At 37.1% G+C, this 12,297-nt stretch overlaps 3 protein-coding genes across 4 annotated transcripts; 1 reads left to right on the top strand and 2 right to left on the bottom strand.

Annotated features, from left to right (window-relative positions):
- Window positions 1-811: 811 nt before the first annotated feature.
- LOC103500733 (uncharacterized) lies at window positions 812-3,938 on the bottom strand. 2 transcript variants are annotated; one of them, XM_008464137.3, is made up of 3 exons: window positions 3,765-3,938; window positions 3,419-3,598; window positions 812-1,209 (listed from the first exon to the last, which is right to left on the bottom strand). In XM_008464137.3, the coding sequence occupies exons 1-3, from the start codon at window positions 3,811-3,813 to the stop codon at window positions 902-904; spliced, it is 537 nt and encodes a 178-aa protein (XP_008462359.1). In that variant the 5' UTR covers window positions 3,814-3,938; the 3' UTR covers window positions 812-901. The 2 variants fall into 2 exon arrangements, with proteins under 2 accessions (XP_008462359.1, XP_008462358.1); XM_008464136.3 differs by having other exon boundaries at window positions 3,419-3,601; window positions 3,765-3,920.
- Window positions 3,939-4,632: 694 nt separating this feature from the next.
- On the top strand, window positions 4,633-7,642 carry LOC103500732 (uncharacterized). Its single transcript, XM_008464135.3, has 6 exons — window positions 4,633-5,533; window positions 6,332-6,384; window positions 6,610-6,697; window positions 6,776-6,874; window positions 7,097-7,224; window positions 7,312-7,642. The coding sequence occupies exons 1-6, from the start codon at window positions 4,898-4,900 to the stop codon at window positions 7,346-7,348; spliced, it is 1,041 nt and encodes a 346-aa protein (XP_008462357.1). The 5' UTR covers window positions 4,633-4,897; the 3' UTR covers window positions 7,349-7,642.
- Window positions 7,643-8,547: 905 nt separating this feature from the next.
- LOC103500731 (transmembrane 9 superfamily member 7) lies at window positions 8,548-12,297 on the bottom strand. Its single transcript, XM_008464134.3, has 7 exons — window positions 12,029-12,297; window positions 11,236-11,400; window positions 11,009-11,118; window positions 10,706-10,814; window positions 10,496-10,608; window positions 10,124-10,274; window positions 8,548-10,040 (listed from the first exon to the last, which is right to left on the bottom strand). The coding sequence occupies exons 1-7, from the start codon at window positions 12,152-12,154 to the stop codon at window positions 8,883-8,885; spliced, it is 1,932 nt and encodes a 643-aa protein (XP_008462356.2). The 5' UTR covers window positions 12,155-12,297; the 3' UTR covers window positions 8,548-8,882.

Here is a 12,297-nt window from a genome sequence, read left to right as displayed (position 1 = left end):
TTCAAGTAAGCTGCTCATTGTTGATTCTCAATTTGTTAGGTACTGATCCAAATTTCAATACCCTTTTTCGTTCACTTGAAAATCCATTTCTTTGTATTTTATTACCATTTATTGGGTGATGGGAATAGTCGTTTCTTTCACCAAAAAGATTAGAAAAGGAGGGAAGAATATAATTTTAAGCCCATCTCTTTTTGGTTGCACACTTGCAATTCCAAGAATATCTCTTTGGACCCTTTGTACAATTCTAAGGGAGGACCCCATTCTTTGATTGCTTTAAATTGGTGAGTTATTTATTTAACAGCATCATTTGATTAACCCTCTCTATGATTCTTTTTGAAGTATTGAGCCTACAGCAGGTACATCGGAAGGAGCTAATGACAGATTATCTAGAAAGACTAAAATATTCCAAAAAGAGCAGCAAAAACTTGACCCATTGGAAGTTGCATTTAGTTTGGTTTTTTTGGAGGTTTATGCATGCAGATTGAGAAATCTCACCATACGCATTGGATATGTCCACATCCATTTGGGAAATGGTGCATTATTTCATTCTGCCCACGTGAACTCTACAACTTGCAGAAGTTTGTTCCTTTGGATTTTTTCTCAACTTGAGTTCTAATAAAATGGATGTTTCTCCTCATACAATCTAAAGACAAACAAACACCAAAAAAGCTGGCTATTTTTTTCCTCAACAGTGAAATTTATGTTCCGTTGCCAAAACGAATTTCACTGCTGGTTTTCTCGTGTTCATCCTGTTAACTGGCATGCTGGGTGTGGGTAGAGAGGATTTGAGGAATTGAAACATAAGAAGCCGTTCTAGAACCACAGAAATCGACAACATTCAGATTCCATCAGCAATGTTGAAATAATCAGTATGTTTTTGCGTGCTACAATTGTAAAGTTTTTAAATATTAGGAATAGATTTTGCCCGGATGAACTCTTTGAGAATTGCTTTTTCTTCATCGATACGTTTCTTCTCTTCACGATCCTTTGGCTTTATCTTGCGCTTCTCTTCCAAAATCCACTTGAAAAGTTCACGCTGCTGGTCCACCGGAATCGGTTCTCTTACCTTCACAGGCTCCACAATGGCTGGTTTGGCCAATGATTCCTCAACAACAGGAGCAGCAATCTTAGTGGTTTTAGCTGAATCCGGGGCAGCCTCTTCTTCTGCTACATGTTCATCTTGCTTCTTTGTCCTCATAAACACGTAAGCTATACAGTGAAAAGAATTATCTCAGTTCATGTGAAAGCAAGTAAATGTTCCAAAAAACAATGACAACTACTGAATCCAAACAATTGCAAGATGATAATTTTCCATGCCCCGACCCTCCAAACCACAAAAAAGATGAACCAAACCTATTAGAATGTTCAATCTATGTTATTCTATATTTCCTTGCAAAAGGCACACAACTTATAGCTGGTGGAGGACAAAATAGGGGAGCTTGGCTCCTTTAGGTTAGGGCCTTTTAATAACAAGTGTTAATCATCCTCACAGGGAAATGAAAAGAATAACAGGACTATCAAGATTCAATATATGCATATCACAATCTCAAGACACTAGATTATGGCCAAAAAGGACCATCATTCAATTCTCATGTTGTCTTAATACCGTACTTGTACCACCAAGAGTAGAAACTATATGATGTAGTTCAAATAACCCAAACTTCTCAATGTGGGTGCATGCACATGCAGACGTATGTATGTATGTAAGAAAAGGACCATCTTCAGAGACAAAAGAAACCTAGGATAATAAAAGATATAAGTACACAAAATATGAGTTAGGTCAGTTTTGGCAGCAGGTCATTTGCAGTATATATCTATATCTGTGGAAACCCTATCCAAAAGAAGGAGGAATATTAGTTCACTTTTCAAAGGAGTAGGGAAGAAGGAGAAGTCTATGGGGAAATATTTAAGAAATGAAAAATATTTTTTCTTATATTTTTTTCAATAATAAACTGATAATTGTATTGCGCCAAAAGGGCATATACGAAAGATGAAAGATGAGATATCTACAAAAAGAACCAGAGGACTAGAAAGGTTTCCCAATTGGAAATAATTTGAAAAAGATCATAGTTACAGAGAAATTTGTTATGGATGCACCAAAAGGAAGAATAAAGCTTAATCGCATCCCATAGTTTGTCCATGCTCAACTCCATCCCTTGGAACATCCTTTGGTTTTTTACGATCCAACCTCCAAAGGATTGTGTGCACTGCATTGTTCCACAAAATACTTGTAACCTCTTAAGCTAATACACTGTAACAGTTCAATCACCACCTCTTCATGAAAAAAAAGGAAAACATCTAATTATGAAGAGGTTGGAGGAAATTTTTTATTCTGCTGTTTGAAAGGGCCCCGTAGGCCTTCTATTTTGGCTCCACTAGGTTTGAATTGTTTTTCTTGTGTTGCCCTGGAGTCGATCCTTTCATTTTCTTAATAAAAATCTGATTTTATTCTTTTTCTAGAAGAATGTGGTTTTCATTATTCATCAATAATTTAAGGCTAAACCACACTTAAGTTTTCATAATTTGCACCGATTAGGTCCCTGAAATATAAAAATGTTTGAAAAGGCACTTGGATATGATAGTAGCCCACTGATGTGTTTGCTATAGAGATGATTTACACCGTGGATAGAGCTCTTGTCTCGTAGAATCCTAAGGCAGAATGCTAGATGGGAAACTATAAGGATTGTTTTTCAAGGGTTTTCGAAAGGTCAAAGGAGGCATCTGCCCTTCCTGGGGAAAGAAAAGATTGTCATTGGCAACATAAGTTGATGAGATTAAATCATCCCTCCCCATCTAAAAACCCTACATTTGGTTATTGCGTTTCCCTCTGTCCAAAAGCTAGATAAGAACATTGACGATGAAGTCACCCAGTCTTGTCTTAGTGTGGCTTTAGTTTAGCCACGCTTTTCCCTACTGGAAAATGGAAACAATGGTGGATTATTCTGATACCAACCTTTCTATCACTAACCAATATATGTCAATTTCGAGCAAAAGTCAACTCTAATTAACCCACTAATGGTTCCATGACAGGGCTTAGATTAACCAATACAGCTGAAAAGTACTATTGAGCTAGTTTGTCATAGCAGACCGTCCTTCAATCGAAGAGTGTATTCTACGAAATCATCAAAAAGTTTATTGCACACGCTTGGATTAAGTTTCTGATCGATTTCAAATCCCAGTGGTTTCATGCTTACACCGTATATTCTTGAATCACACAAGAAACTGATATTCCCAACTCTAAGCCAATTTCAGTAGAGTAGACAGTACAAATCCTAAGTACAAAGACTCCATGAACACCCGAATAACGATAATATAATCAAAACAAGCGATTACCCATCTTGGCATTTAACACTCTGGATCAAACACATTAACACAAGAACCAGAAACTAATACACGCAAGATGGAAGAAGAAAATTACCTCCAACAGCAAGGTTAACAGTCAAAAGCATGGGCCATAAGAACTTATATCGTCTTGCAAACGATTCTTTCGGAGGCTGCGGCGGTGGAGGAGAAGAAGAAGACGCGGATGCCATGCTAGATGATGCTGAAGAAGAAGCGTCTCCGGCTTTGTGCTGTTCTTGAAATTGTTTGATCTGAGCTGCTTGGAGATGGAAAAAAAGCGAAAAGCCGATTTATCATCGATTATATAATAGAACCCCAATAATTGAAATGAATTATTGAATCGAATCGCTTCTTGGAGTAACCATTTTGTGGCTAAATAAACGAAGAATTGGGGACATGGGTTATAAGTTTTGGAATGGTACCTTTCGTGGGTTTGTTGGCGTAGAGCTTGGGAAGTCCTTCTTCGCTCATTTCCGACGACTCTGAGATTCACTTTTTCTTGGTCTTTTGTATTTGGTGACTGCGTTTGGTCGTTCGTCAGCTGCCACGAAGTCGCCCTCCAGCTGGTCCTACCGTCAACCTTAGGCTTTGATTTGATTTGCGATAGGATAATGGTAAAAATAACCGTTAAAAAATTAATCTCCACTATTAGCCCTCTTTTCATAAATTTGTTAAAATGATCTTTTCAATCTTTCTAATATCCACTACGATTAAGATGAACTACCAAATTCTCAAGTTACACAAACAAATCTCACACTCAACCTAGAAAATCAACCATGCGGAAAAATTACGATTCCAATTTCTCTCCTCATTCTTTTTAGAAGCAAAACTAACCAAATCGTGAGGTACTTTATTACAATCGAAAGGAATAAAAGACATCCCAAAACACATATATTTGTTTAATTCTTATTCAAACGTAGGTGGTTGACCTTAGTCAAGAAGAATCGAGAGAAATTATTTCAACGGATATTCTAAGAGGGGCCAATGGTGAAAGATGAAAATTTTTTATTGGAATTCTCTTTTTACACATAATCCTTCTGATAAGGTTACATCATCTGAGTGAAGTTAACTTATACTTTTAAGTACACGTTTAATTAAAATAAGAAGCTTAGAGGCTAATTTTAAAATATAGGAAAAAGTGGAATAAAATTGAAAGTAGAGATAAAAAAAAACGTTATTTTAACAAAAATTAAAATAGAAAAGAGGGTAAAGGATTGACGGTAACTTTGTCGGCTTACGGAAGCGAACGACTAGTAGTTCCACACTGAATAAATCTCTCTTCTATATTCACAAACCGTGACTTCATACCGCGTTTTCGCCGCTTCCGAATTGAAATTTAAAGATAGATTTTTTGTTTTTCTTTCAAAGATTCTTCTTCTTCTTCTTCTTCTTCTTCTTCTTCTTCTTCGCACCCATTTTCACTCAAGAACCAACTGAATTTATCCTCTTTCAGCTTCCAATCCAAACCTCACCCCGATTCAATCCTCTTGTTATCACTCTCCTTCTGCTGGGTTTTCCTTTTTTTCTTCTATTTTTTCTCTGTTGATGCCCTCCAATGGCGGCTTTACATTCATATTTGTCCCGTTTCTTCCCCAGTTTCCCATTTCGAATTACTAATTTCTCCGAAGGAGACATACCCATGTTGTTGTTATGCTCTTTCCTCTTCTTCACCTTCTTCATCCTCGTTTTATCGTTTTCTCTTTACAAAAGGGTGAAAAAAGTCGAATTTGAAGAGCACCAGCAACTAATAAGTAACCCGATTGAGCCTGAGAAAATTGATATTGGGAATTCTGTGACGGATTGTGGCAATGGAACTGACCGGACTTGTTTGACTCATTCGCTTCTCTTTGAGATCTTACCGCCGGATTCTCCTAAATGGGCAAGTTTCTTTGTTGAAGGGCGATGTGATGACCTAGATTTGAAGGGTGCTAGATTGAATAAGGAATTTGGAGATTCTGGTCAGGAGCAAGGGGGAAAGAGAAAGAAGAAGAAGGCAAAGAAGAAGAGGGCGAATTTGCAAGATGGAGATGAGAATGTAAAATGGGGAACGGATGTTGGAACTGGTTCTGAGCAGGAATTGACATTGTTGTATCCATTTACATCGTCCACTAGTGTGATTCAGAGGAAGATTAAACGGCAGTATGATGAGCTCATGAAGTGTCAGGAATCAAAGGAATTGACATTGGCTCAGGTTTTGTGATATTTCTTTTATCATATGAATCATATTTCCTTTTTGTTTTAGTAGTAATTTTCGTTTACAATGTTTGTTTAATGTCCTGCAAACTTCATTTCTGTTATTGTCTGTGTTTCGATTAGAGAGTTTCTGCAGCAGTTCTTCTACTTCACCTTGGCTCTGCCATTAGCATCTCATTGCCTAAGATTTTTGTACGGATGGCCCAATTCTAGTCATTAGCACACTTTAACCGCCACGAACTCTCGAGTTGCCAGTCAAGCTCTCGGGTGCCCTCCCACCAGGATATTGTAGCACAGCCCTATCGCCATTTTTAGTTTTAGTCGATTTTTTAGGAGGTCATTTTACATTAACGAAGATAGTATTAGGTCATCCACACAAAATTCCCGTATCTTCTAGTGCAATCCTTCCTATATATGTGTAAAAATAACGCCCTTAAATTATCTTCCTTGACATAATTTTAGCTTGAATCTCCTTTGAAATTTATGTTCTCATATATTGAAGACAGATTGTGAGGTAAGTAATGTATTGCAAGGTTGCCTAGGAACATACATACAGTAATATTGCTAATATTTCCTGGACTTTGTTGAATAACAACTCTATCTAGAATGATTGTAGTTAGTCGAGTTTCCATTTGATTTCAGTTTAATTGATACGATGTGATGTTTTGGTTGGACTGCGGTCTGTGAGAACTGCTTTTAGCTGATGACTATGGTGTTTTTAGAATTTAGACTGATAGAGGGTTGAGTTCTAAACACTGAAGCACTGCAATTTATTTCTGTTTTTTTTTAAATGCAGGTCCGACAATTCGCCAACTGCTTAATTAACGCTAGAAGCAAGCTGCAGCACAAGTAAACTTCATATCTTTGCTTCAACTATATTAGTGTTTCTCTCTCGACTCTTTATCTGTCAAATTTGATAGACTTTTTCTTTCTGGAGTTCATATATATCTCTTTAACTTCTTGTTAAGTATGATTACCGTAAGTTAGGTTACATTTGCTTGTGAGAATTATCCTATGATTTATCCCTTTGTATGTTATTCCACTGCCAACTATATAAACTTTTTCTACTGACAGAGCTGACGTTATCCACCGAAAGTTCACCATAACGAAAGCTCTGCTTTACAAGGCAGATAGATCCTCCTTCGATCGACTTCAACAGCAGGTTGGTGACATGATATAACCTGATATTTGTTGCCAAAAGTTTCATCTACTCAAATTTGTTAATTTGTTGATGCCTTAGATATACAAGTTAGAATTGGAACAGAAAAGACTAGAGGAGGACACTTTCGTTTATAACTGGCTTCAACAACAGCTTAAACTCTCTCCAGCATACAAAAAGGTATTACTTTTACCTCTAGTCTCTTACGCTTACAACTTTTTTGATGCTGAAGCTTCCTAGAAATCAGGAAGTACGCTGCTGGTCTGTTGTAGCCTCTGAATCCCATCCCCCACTTATAGTTTATACCCTTTTCTAAGTTCACTTGATCAAATTCACTACTCTGTCACCCTTTTCCCACAATAGTTGAAAAATGTTCTCTCTCTAAAACTTCTGATCTTCAAGATGCTAGAAATTGGTACGTGCATGGAGTTGATGGCAAAATCTGAGAAGCCAACGGAAAATATCGATTCTGAATTTACCGACATGTCGTTTGAAGAACTACTAGCACAAGAAAAAAAGGACTCGTTTTGGTAAGACATCATCATCTTTGGTAGTCCATTGTTTGTAACAGATGTGAGGACTTGGTAACAATGGTACCCTTTCAAATATTAATGCAGGCAGAGGAATGGGAAACTGAGATCATGCTCAAGCTGATACAAGTGATGAGTTTGCTCTTGTTTCTTGTAACAAAAAGATCAGATTTGCAGCATGTAAATCCAAAAAAAGAACACTTTGTACCTAGCAGGAATTTTGTTAAGCAGCCTGCTGTTTCTTGATTTTGCTCAAGTAAATATACCTCTTTTCTCTCTACTAGGTAGGATTTTTAGGGAAGTTGACCAATCACATTAGTTTTATTTTTTTTAGTACCATCGCCTGTAGTTGTAGTCAACTGACTATTAACTTTGTCAACTTTATCAATGACAAAACTTCAATACATTTCTACAGAAATCCTGACGTTACAATTTCTTTTGGTTAAATTGCTAATTTTGATTTTTGAGCTGAAGTTAAAAGTTAATTACCGTGATTTGAGGAAAGCTCATGTGAAGATTAAACAATGTTTGTGTTAAGGACTATATATATGATAAGTACAATCAAATCATAGGGATCAAGTTTATGATGTAACATTTTTTTAGTTGTGAAATATTAAATGGATTTGAAGGGATGAAAAGACAAAAACCAACAATGTGAATTCTTTATCTATATATATATATATAGATTTAGGTGGAGTTTCATTCAACCTTTTTAGAGGTAAGTACATGTAGGTTAAGAGAAAGTACATGTGTCGTATTCGTCGAATGTTCAAGTTGACAATTATTCTTGCAACTTTTGAAGAGAAGGAATTGTTTTAATTAATGCATGCAATTATAACTAACATTTTCATTATGTCAATCAATGACTTATTAGTGCATTAGAGAACAGCTTCCATTTTGAGACAAAGAAGGCATTATTACTGGAAAACAATAGTTTGAAATTGTCCAAATCGAAGATCAATAGTTTTACAAAGCCAAAAATGATGATAACGATAACAATAATTATAAACCAAAAGCAATAGCTCATTATTACTCAGAAAACAATTTTTTTGAAATTGTCAAAATCATTCCAATTCACACCACAATACATTTTAATCTTTTAACAATACGATTTTCGTATCAACAAAATTGTTAGAATAATTTAAAAAATGACAAGTAATTGTAAGCATCTAAGAATCACACCCAAACATGTACCTAGTCACTATAAGGGTTTTGCTTTTCAAATCTCTCTATACATTTTTCTCAACCAACTTCTAAAAAGTTAATCTACATAAAAGTCAATTGCTACACAGCATATTCCTGAATACAAACAAAACTCAGAGATTAAAGATGAAAATTTGGTATCGGTAAAATTATTCATATTATGACCACAAAAAGCTCCAAAATCACCATCCCTGTTTCTTGTACACCATAAGAACAGATGCGAAACTCTTAACAAATAGTGTAAGTAAGGGAAGGGAGGAGGAGAAAAGACAAAGAGAGTACCTAAACTCTACCATAAAAAAGGGAATTTGACTGAGAGACGATTAAATAATCCCCACTGAATATCCAAATAAAAGGCCAACCGAATTGGAAATTTTCTCATCTTCCCAGTTCTTCCCGTTTTAACTTGATTCATATAGTCTGACCTGAACAACTTTTGAGCCATAAGCAGCAAATCAGTCGATCTTCACGGACGAGTAGATCTTTCTAACAAACCAGAAACAAGCATAAAATCCAATGGTTCCTGTCAACACGAAGAATGCATATGAAACGATAACCATGTAACCGAAGTAGAGAATCCCCGAAACAAACTTGGTGATTTCCAACTTGGAGAAGAAGTAGAATACTGAGTAGAGGAAAAGATATAGAGCAGAGGAGCCTGCAGTCAAGTACGATCTCCACCACCAGTGGTAATCTTCACTGCACAATTGGAAGTAGCACAGCACAATTGTTATCTCCGCACAAGTGATCAGAAGGATGACAAATACAATGAAGAGGAAGCCAAATATGTAATAGAACTGGTTGAGCCATATTGATGTCAAGATGAAGAAGAGCTCAATAAAGACGGCCCCAAAAGGAAGAATACCCCCAATCAGTATGGAGAAGACTGGCTTCATGTACCATGCTTGGTCGGGTATCTGTCTAGGAATCTTGTTGGTCTTCACAGGATCTTCAATTGCTGGCTTTTTGAAACCTAAGTAACTGCCAACGAACACTAATGGTACTGATATACCAAACCACAAGCAGAAAAGAGCAAACATTGTTCCGAATGGCACCGCCCCAGATGACTGCTCTCCCCAGATCAAAGCATTGAGGACAAAGAAGATTGAGAAAAGAATACCAGGAAACATAAAGGCAGTTTTCAGCGTTATCTTCTTCCATTCGGTACCCCTGAACATTTTGTACAAACGAGCTGATGAATAGCCAGCAAATAAACCCATGAAAACCCACAGAAGGACCATGGCAGTCATTAGGCCTCCTCTGTTGGAAGGAGATAAGAAACCCAGCAGAGCAAATATCATTGTTACAAGTGTCATACCGAAGATTTGAACACCTGTGCCAATGTAAACACACAATAGACCAGAATTGATGGGTGGTCTAAACACATCTCCGTGCACAAGTTTCCATCCTGTTTCCTCTTGAGCCTCATCTTGGGCATCCAACTGATTATAGTTGGCAATATCTCTATACAGAGTTCTCATCATGATCATGGCCACCATGCCAGAGAGGAAGAGGACAATCATTAGAGAGTTTATAATGGAGAACCAGTGAATTTGATCATCATTCATGAGAAGGTAGGTGTCCCATCGAGAAGCCCATTTGATATCACTTTCCTGGGGAAAGATCAGGATCCGGTTTATAACAGCAATATCAGAGGAACAGTTAAGGAATAGTTAAGGATTTGTGAAGACCGTACCTTGAATGAAACATCATACGTAAACACAATCTCCTTATTAGTGTCAACTTCTTGAGGAACAGTGCTGCCTTGGATTAAATTTTTCGTGTCCTTATTACATGTAAGTAGCTGGGGGTTCTTCTCGTTCCACTCCTTGTATTCATGATTAATACTGTTACAAACAATGAGGGAGAGAAATTACACTGCTGTACTGATCATATATACATATATTATTAACTATGAATAGGCACACTTTCATTGAGCTCAATGAATGAAGTGTCTTGAATCAAATAGCACTCAAAGGGAATAAGAGAACGAGAGAACCAATTGTTCAGGATCTTAATATATAAAACAGTAAAAGATTAATATGCAAGGGCACAGGAAAAGAGAAACCTGTTTGGCGTAACCTCAAATCCAACAATTCGAGCCAGATCAGTGTCAGGGTCCTTGTGAAACATGACTCTAAAGCTCAAGTGATTATTAATAAAATATTTTTCTTCTTTGCTCTGTGATGGTAAAGGGAATAAATATATTAGTAAATATAAAAGCTCTAGAAAAATAAAAACTGAAAACTTCATATTTTAACTGCCATCAAAATCATACCCCAGCATAATTCCCCTTGAATCCAACAAGGAAACCATGTTCGTAAGTTGTTGATGGATTTCCGTCCCTCCTTTGACGAAGAACAGCAACAGGAAGGTTGTCCAATATCCTACATATCCATGGGAGGGCACCTCATTGTAAGAACAATGAAAAAAACTAATATACATGTCGCAAGGGAAGGCATATGTGTGTGCCTACTTGGAGTAAACTACAAAGTGAAACTTAACTTTAAATTTCACGGTAAAAACTGAAAACAGAATACCATTGAACACAAAAACATAGAGATTTACATCTGGAACTTACATGTTCGCTCGATATTTGTCATCGATTTTCTCCTTAAAATTCTTTGCAGAGTCAGCATCAAGAGTTACTCTGCAGACAACAGTACAAGACTGTTCCTCCCTCATTTTGAACTGGAGAATTATTTAGAAACATCAAAGACGGGTTAATAAGTAAATTACAGTAGTTTCATTTTAGATGAAGAATCTGTACAATATTTAGATTGCTCTGAAAACAGGCAAGATACTCACAGTATAGACAGAATTCTCAATGCGGTCACCTCGGAGAACTTCTCCCAAGTTTTCTGCATTATTAGTAATTTTTTTGGGCTTGCAATAATTTAAATAGTAGTAATCATATGGGAGCTGTGTTTTTGTGGATGATAATTTGTTCACTTTGACTGGAAGAATATCACCCTGTAGAAAGACCATTTCCATCAATTCGCAGGAAATTAACACATAATAACAGATGGAAGGTAGAAAAAGAGGTCAGAAGTGAGAATTTATAAGACCTGAACATACTACGATAAGAAAATTAACAATGTTGGAAAACTGAACACAGCGTGGACAACGATTATAGTTGTACTTGACCATTTTACTACCGATATAGTTTGGCATCGAGTAGTGAAACACGGTAGCAAGTACAATTTGAAGCAATTCAAATGACAGGAACGAATACCACAATACGTTTACACATAATGTGGTATCACTCCTACGTTTCATTGCCGTGAAGTGAGCAGATGCGATGTGTTTTCCCTTAAATAAACACATAATTGAAGACAGCATATGCAAACAGAACACAGCATCCAATGATGTTTAGAAATGTCCGGATACAACAATACGAAGAGAACATAAGCAATTAAAGAACAGATCAAGCACCAAAAACCTAGATCCGACTGACCCGCAGCACGAACTACCAAAAACCGCAACTACTCGCCACAGCGCAGATCGTGAAAAGCATTTCAATGGGAAAAGCAACAGCAAGTTGAAGAAAAACAAGAAAGAAAACAAACATTAAGGGGAAGTGATCGAATTCATAACGTACAGTCTGGAAATCCCGTGGAGCGACGCCGGGGAGATAGAAGGAGTGGACGGAGGATATGAGAAGCAGGAGGAGGAAAACGGTGGTGAGATTGAGTGAAGGTAACGGAACCTTGCCGACCTTCTTCATTTTACGATGACGGAGTAGGGTGGCGACGATCAGAAGAACGACGGAGGGCGGTTGGGGAAAGCTGAGGGTTGAGGGATACTGTTTTTCCACTGGATGTCGAGGATTGAGAGGATGTCTCGTGAAAGGCGTTGTTAGAAAAAAGA

This window comes from Cucumis melo, chromosome 1 (assembly GCF_025177605.1).
Source record: "Cucumis melo cultivar AY chromosome 1, USDA_Cmelo_AY_1.0, whole genome shotgun sequence".
In the NCBI taxonomy this organism is placed as follows: domain Eukaryota; kingdom Viridiplantae; phylum Streptophyta; class Magnoliopsida; order Cucurbitales; family Cucurbitaceae; genus Cucumis; species Cucumis melo.
Note: the sequence above shows the minus strand (reverse complement) of the source record. Positions and strands in the feature narration are given on the sequence as shown.

What these genes read in the sequence shown, in the direction of transcription:
- LOC103500732 (XM_008464135.3), top strand. Translation starts at nt 4,898, where the DNA reads ATGGCGGCTTTACATTCATATTTGTCCCGTTTCTTCCCCAGTTTCCCA. An exon ending in TCGATCGACTTCAACAGCAG is followed by an intron (nt 6,698 to 6,775) that starts GTTGGTGACATG and finishes TTGATGCCTTAG; the next exon opens with ATATACAAGTTAGAATTGGA. An exon ending in TCTCTCCAGCATACAAAAAG is followed by an intron (nt 6,875 to 7,096) that starts GTATTACTTTTA and finishes CTGATCTTCAAG; the next exon opens with ATGCTAGAAATTGGTACGTG.
- LOC103500733 (XM_008464136.3), bottom strand. Translation starts at nt 3,813, where the DNA reads ATGAGCGAAGAAGGACTTCCCAAGCTCTACGCCAACAAACCCACGAAA. An exon ending in CGCCAACAAACCCACGAAAG is followed by an intron (nt 3,602 to 3,764) that starts GTACCATTCCAA and finishes TCCATCTCCAAG; the next exon opens with CAGCTCAGATCAAACAATTT. An exon ending in TGTTAACCTTGCTGTTGGAG is followed by an intron (nt 1,210 to 3,418) that starts GTAATTTTCTTC and finishes TTCACTGTATAG; the next exon opens with CTTACGTGTTTATGAGGACA.
- LOC103500731 (XM_008464134.3), bottom strand. Translation starts at nt 12,154, where the DNA reads ATGAAGAAGGTCGGCAAGGTTCCGTTACCTTCACTCAATCTCACCACC. An exon ending in GACAAATATCGAGCGAACAT is followed by an intron (nt 10,815 to 11,008) that starts GTAAGTTCCAGA and finishes ATGGATATGTAG; the next exon opens with GATATTGGACAACCTTCCTG. An exon ending in CGTATGATGTTTCATTCAAG is followed by an intron (nt 10,041 to 10,123) that starts GTACGGTCTTCA and finishes ATCTTTCCCCAG; the next exon opens with GAAAGTGATATCAAATGGGC.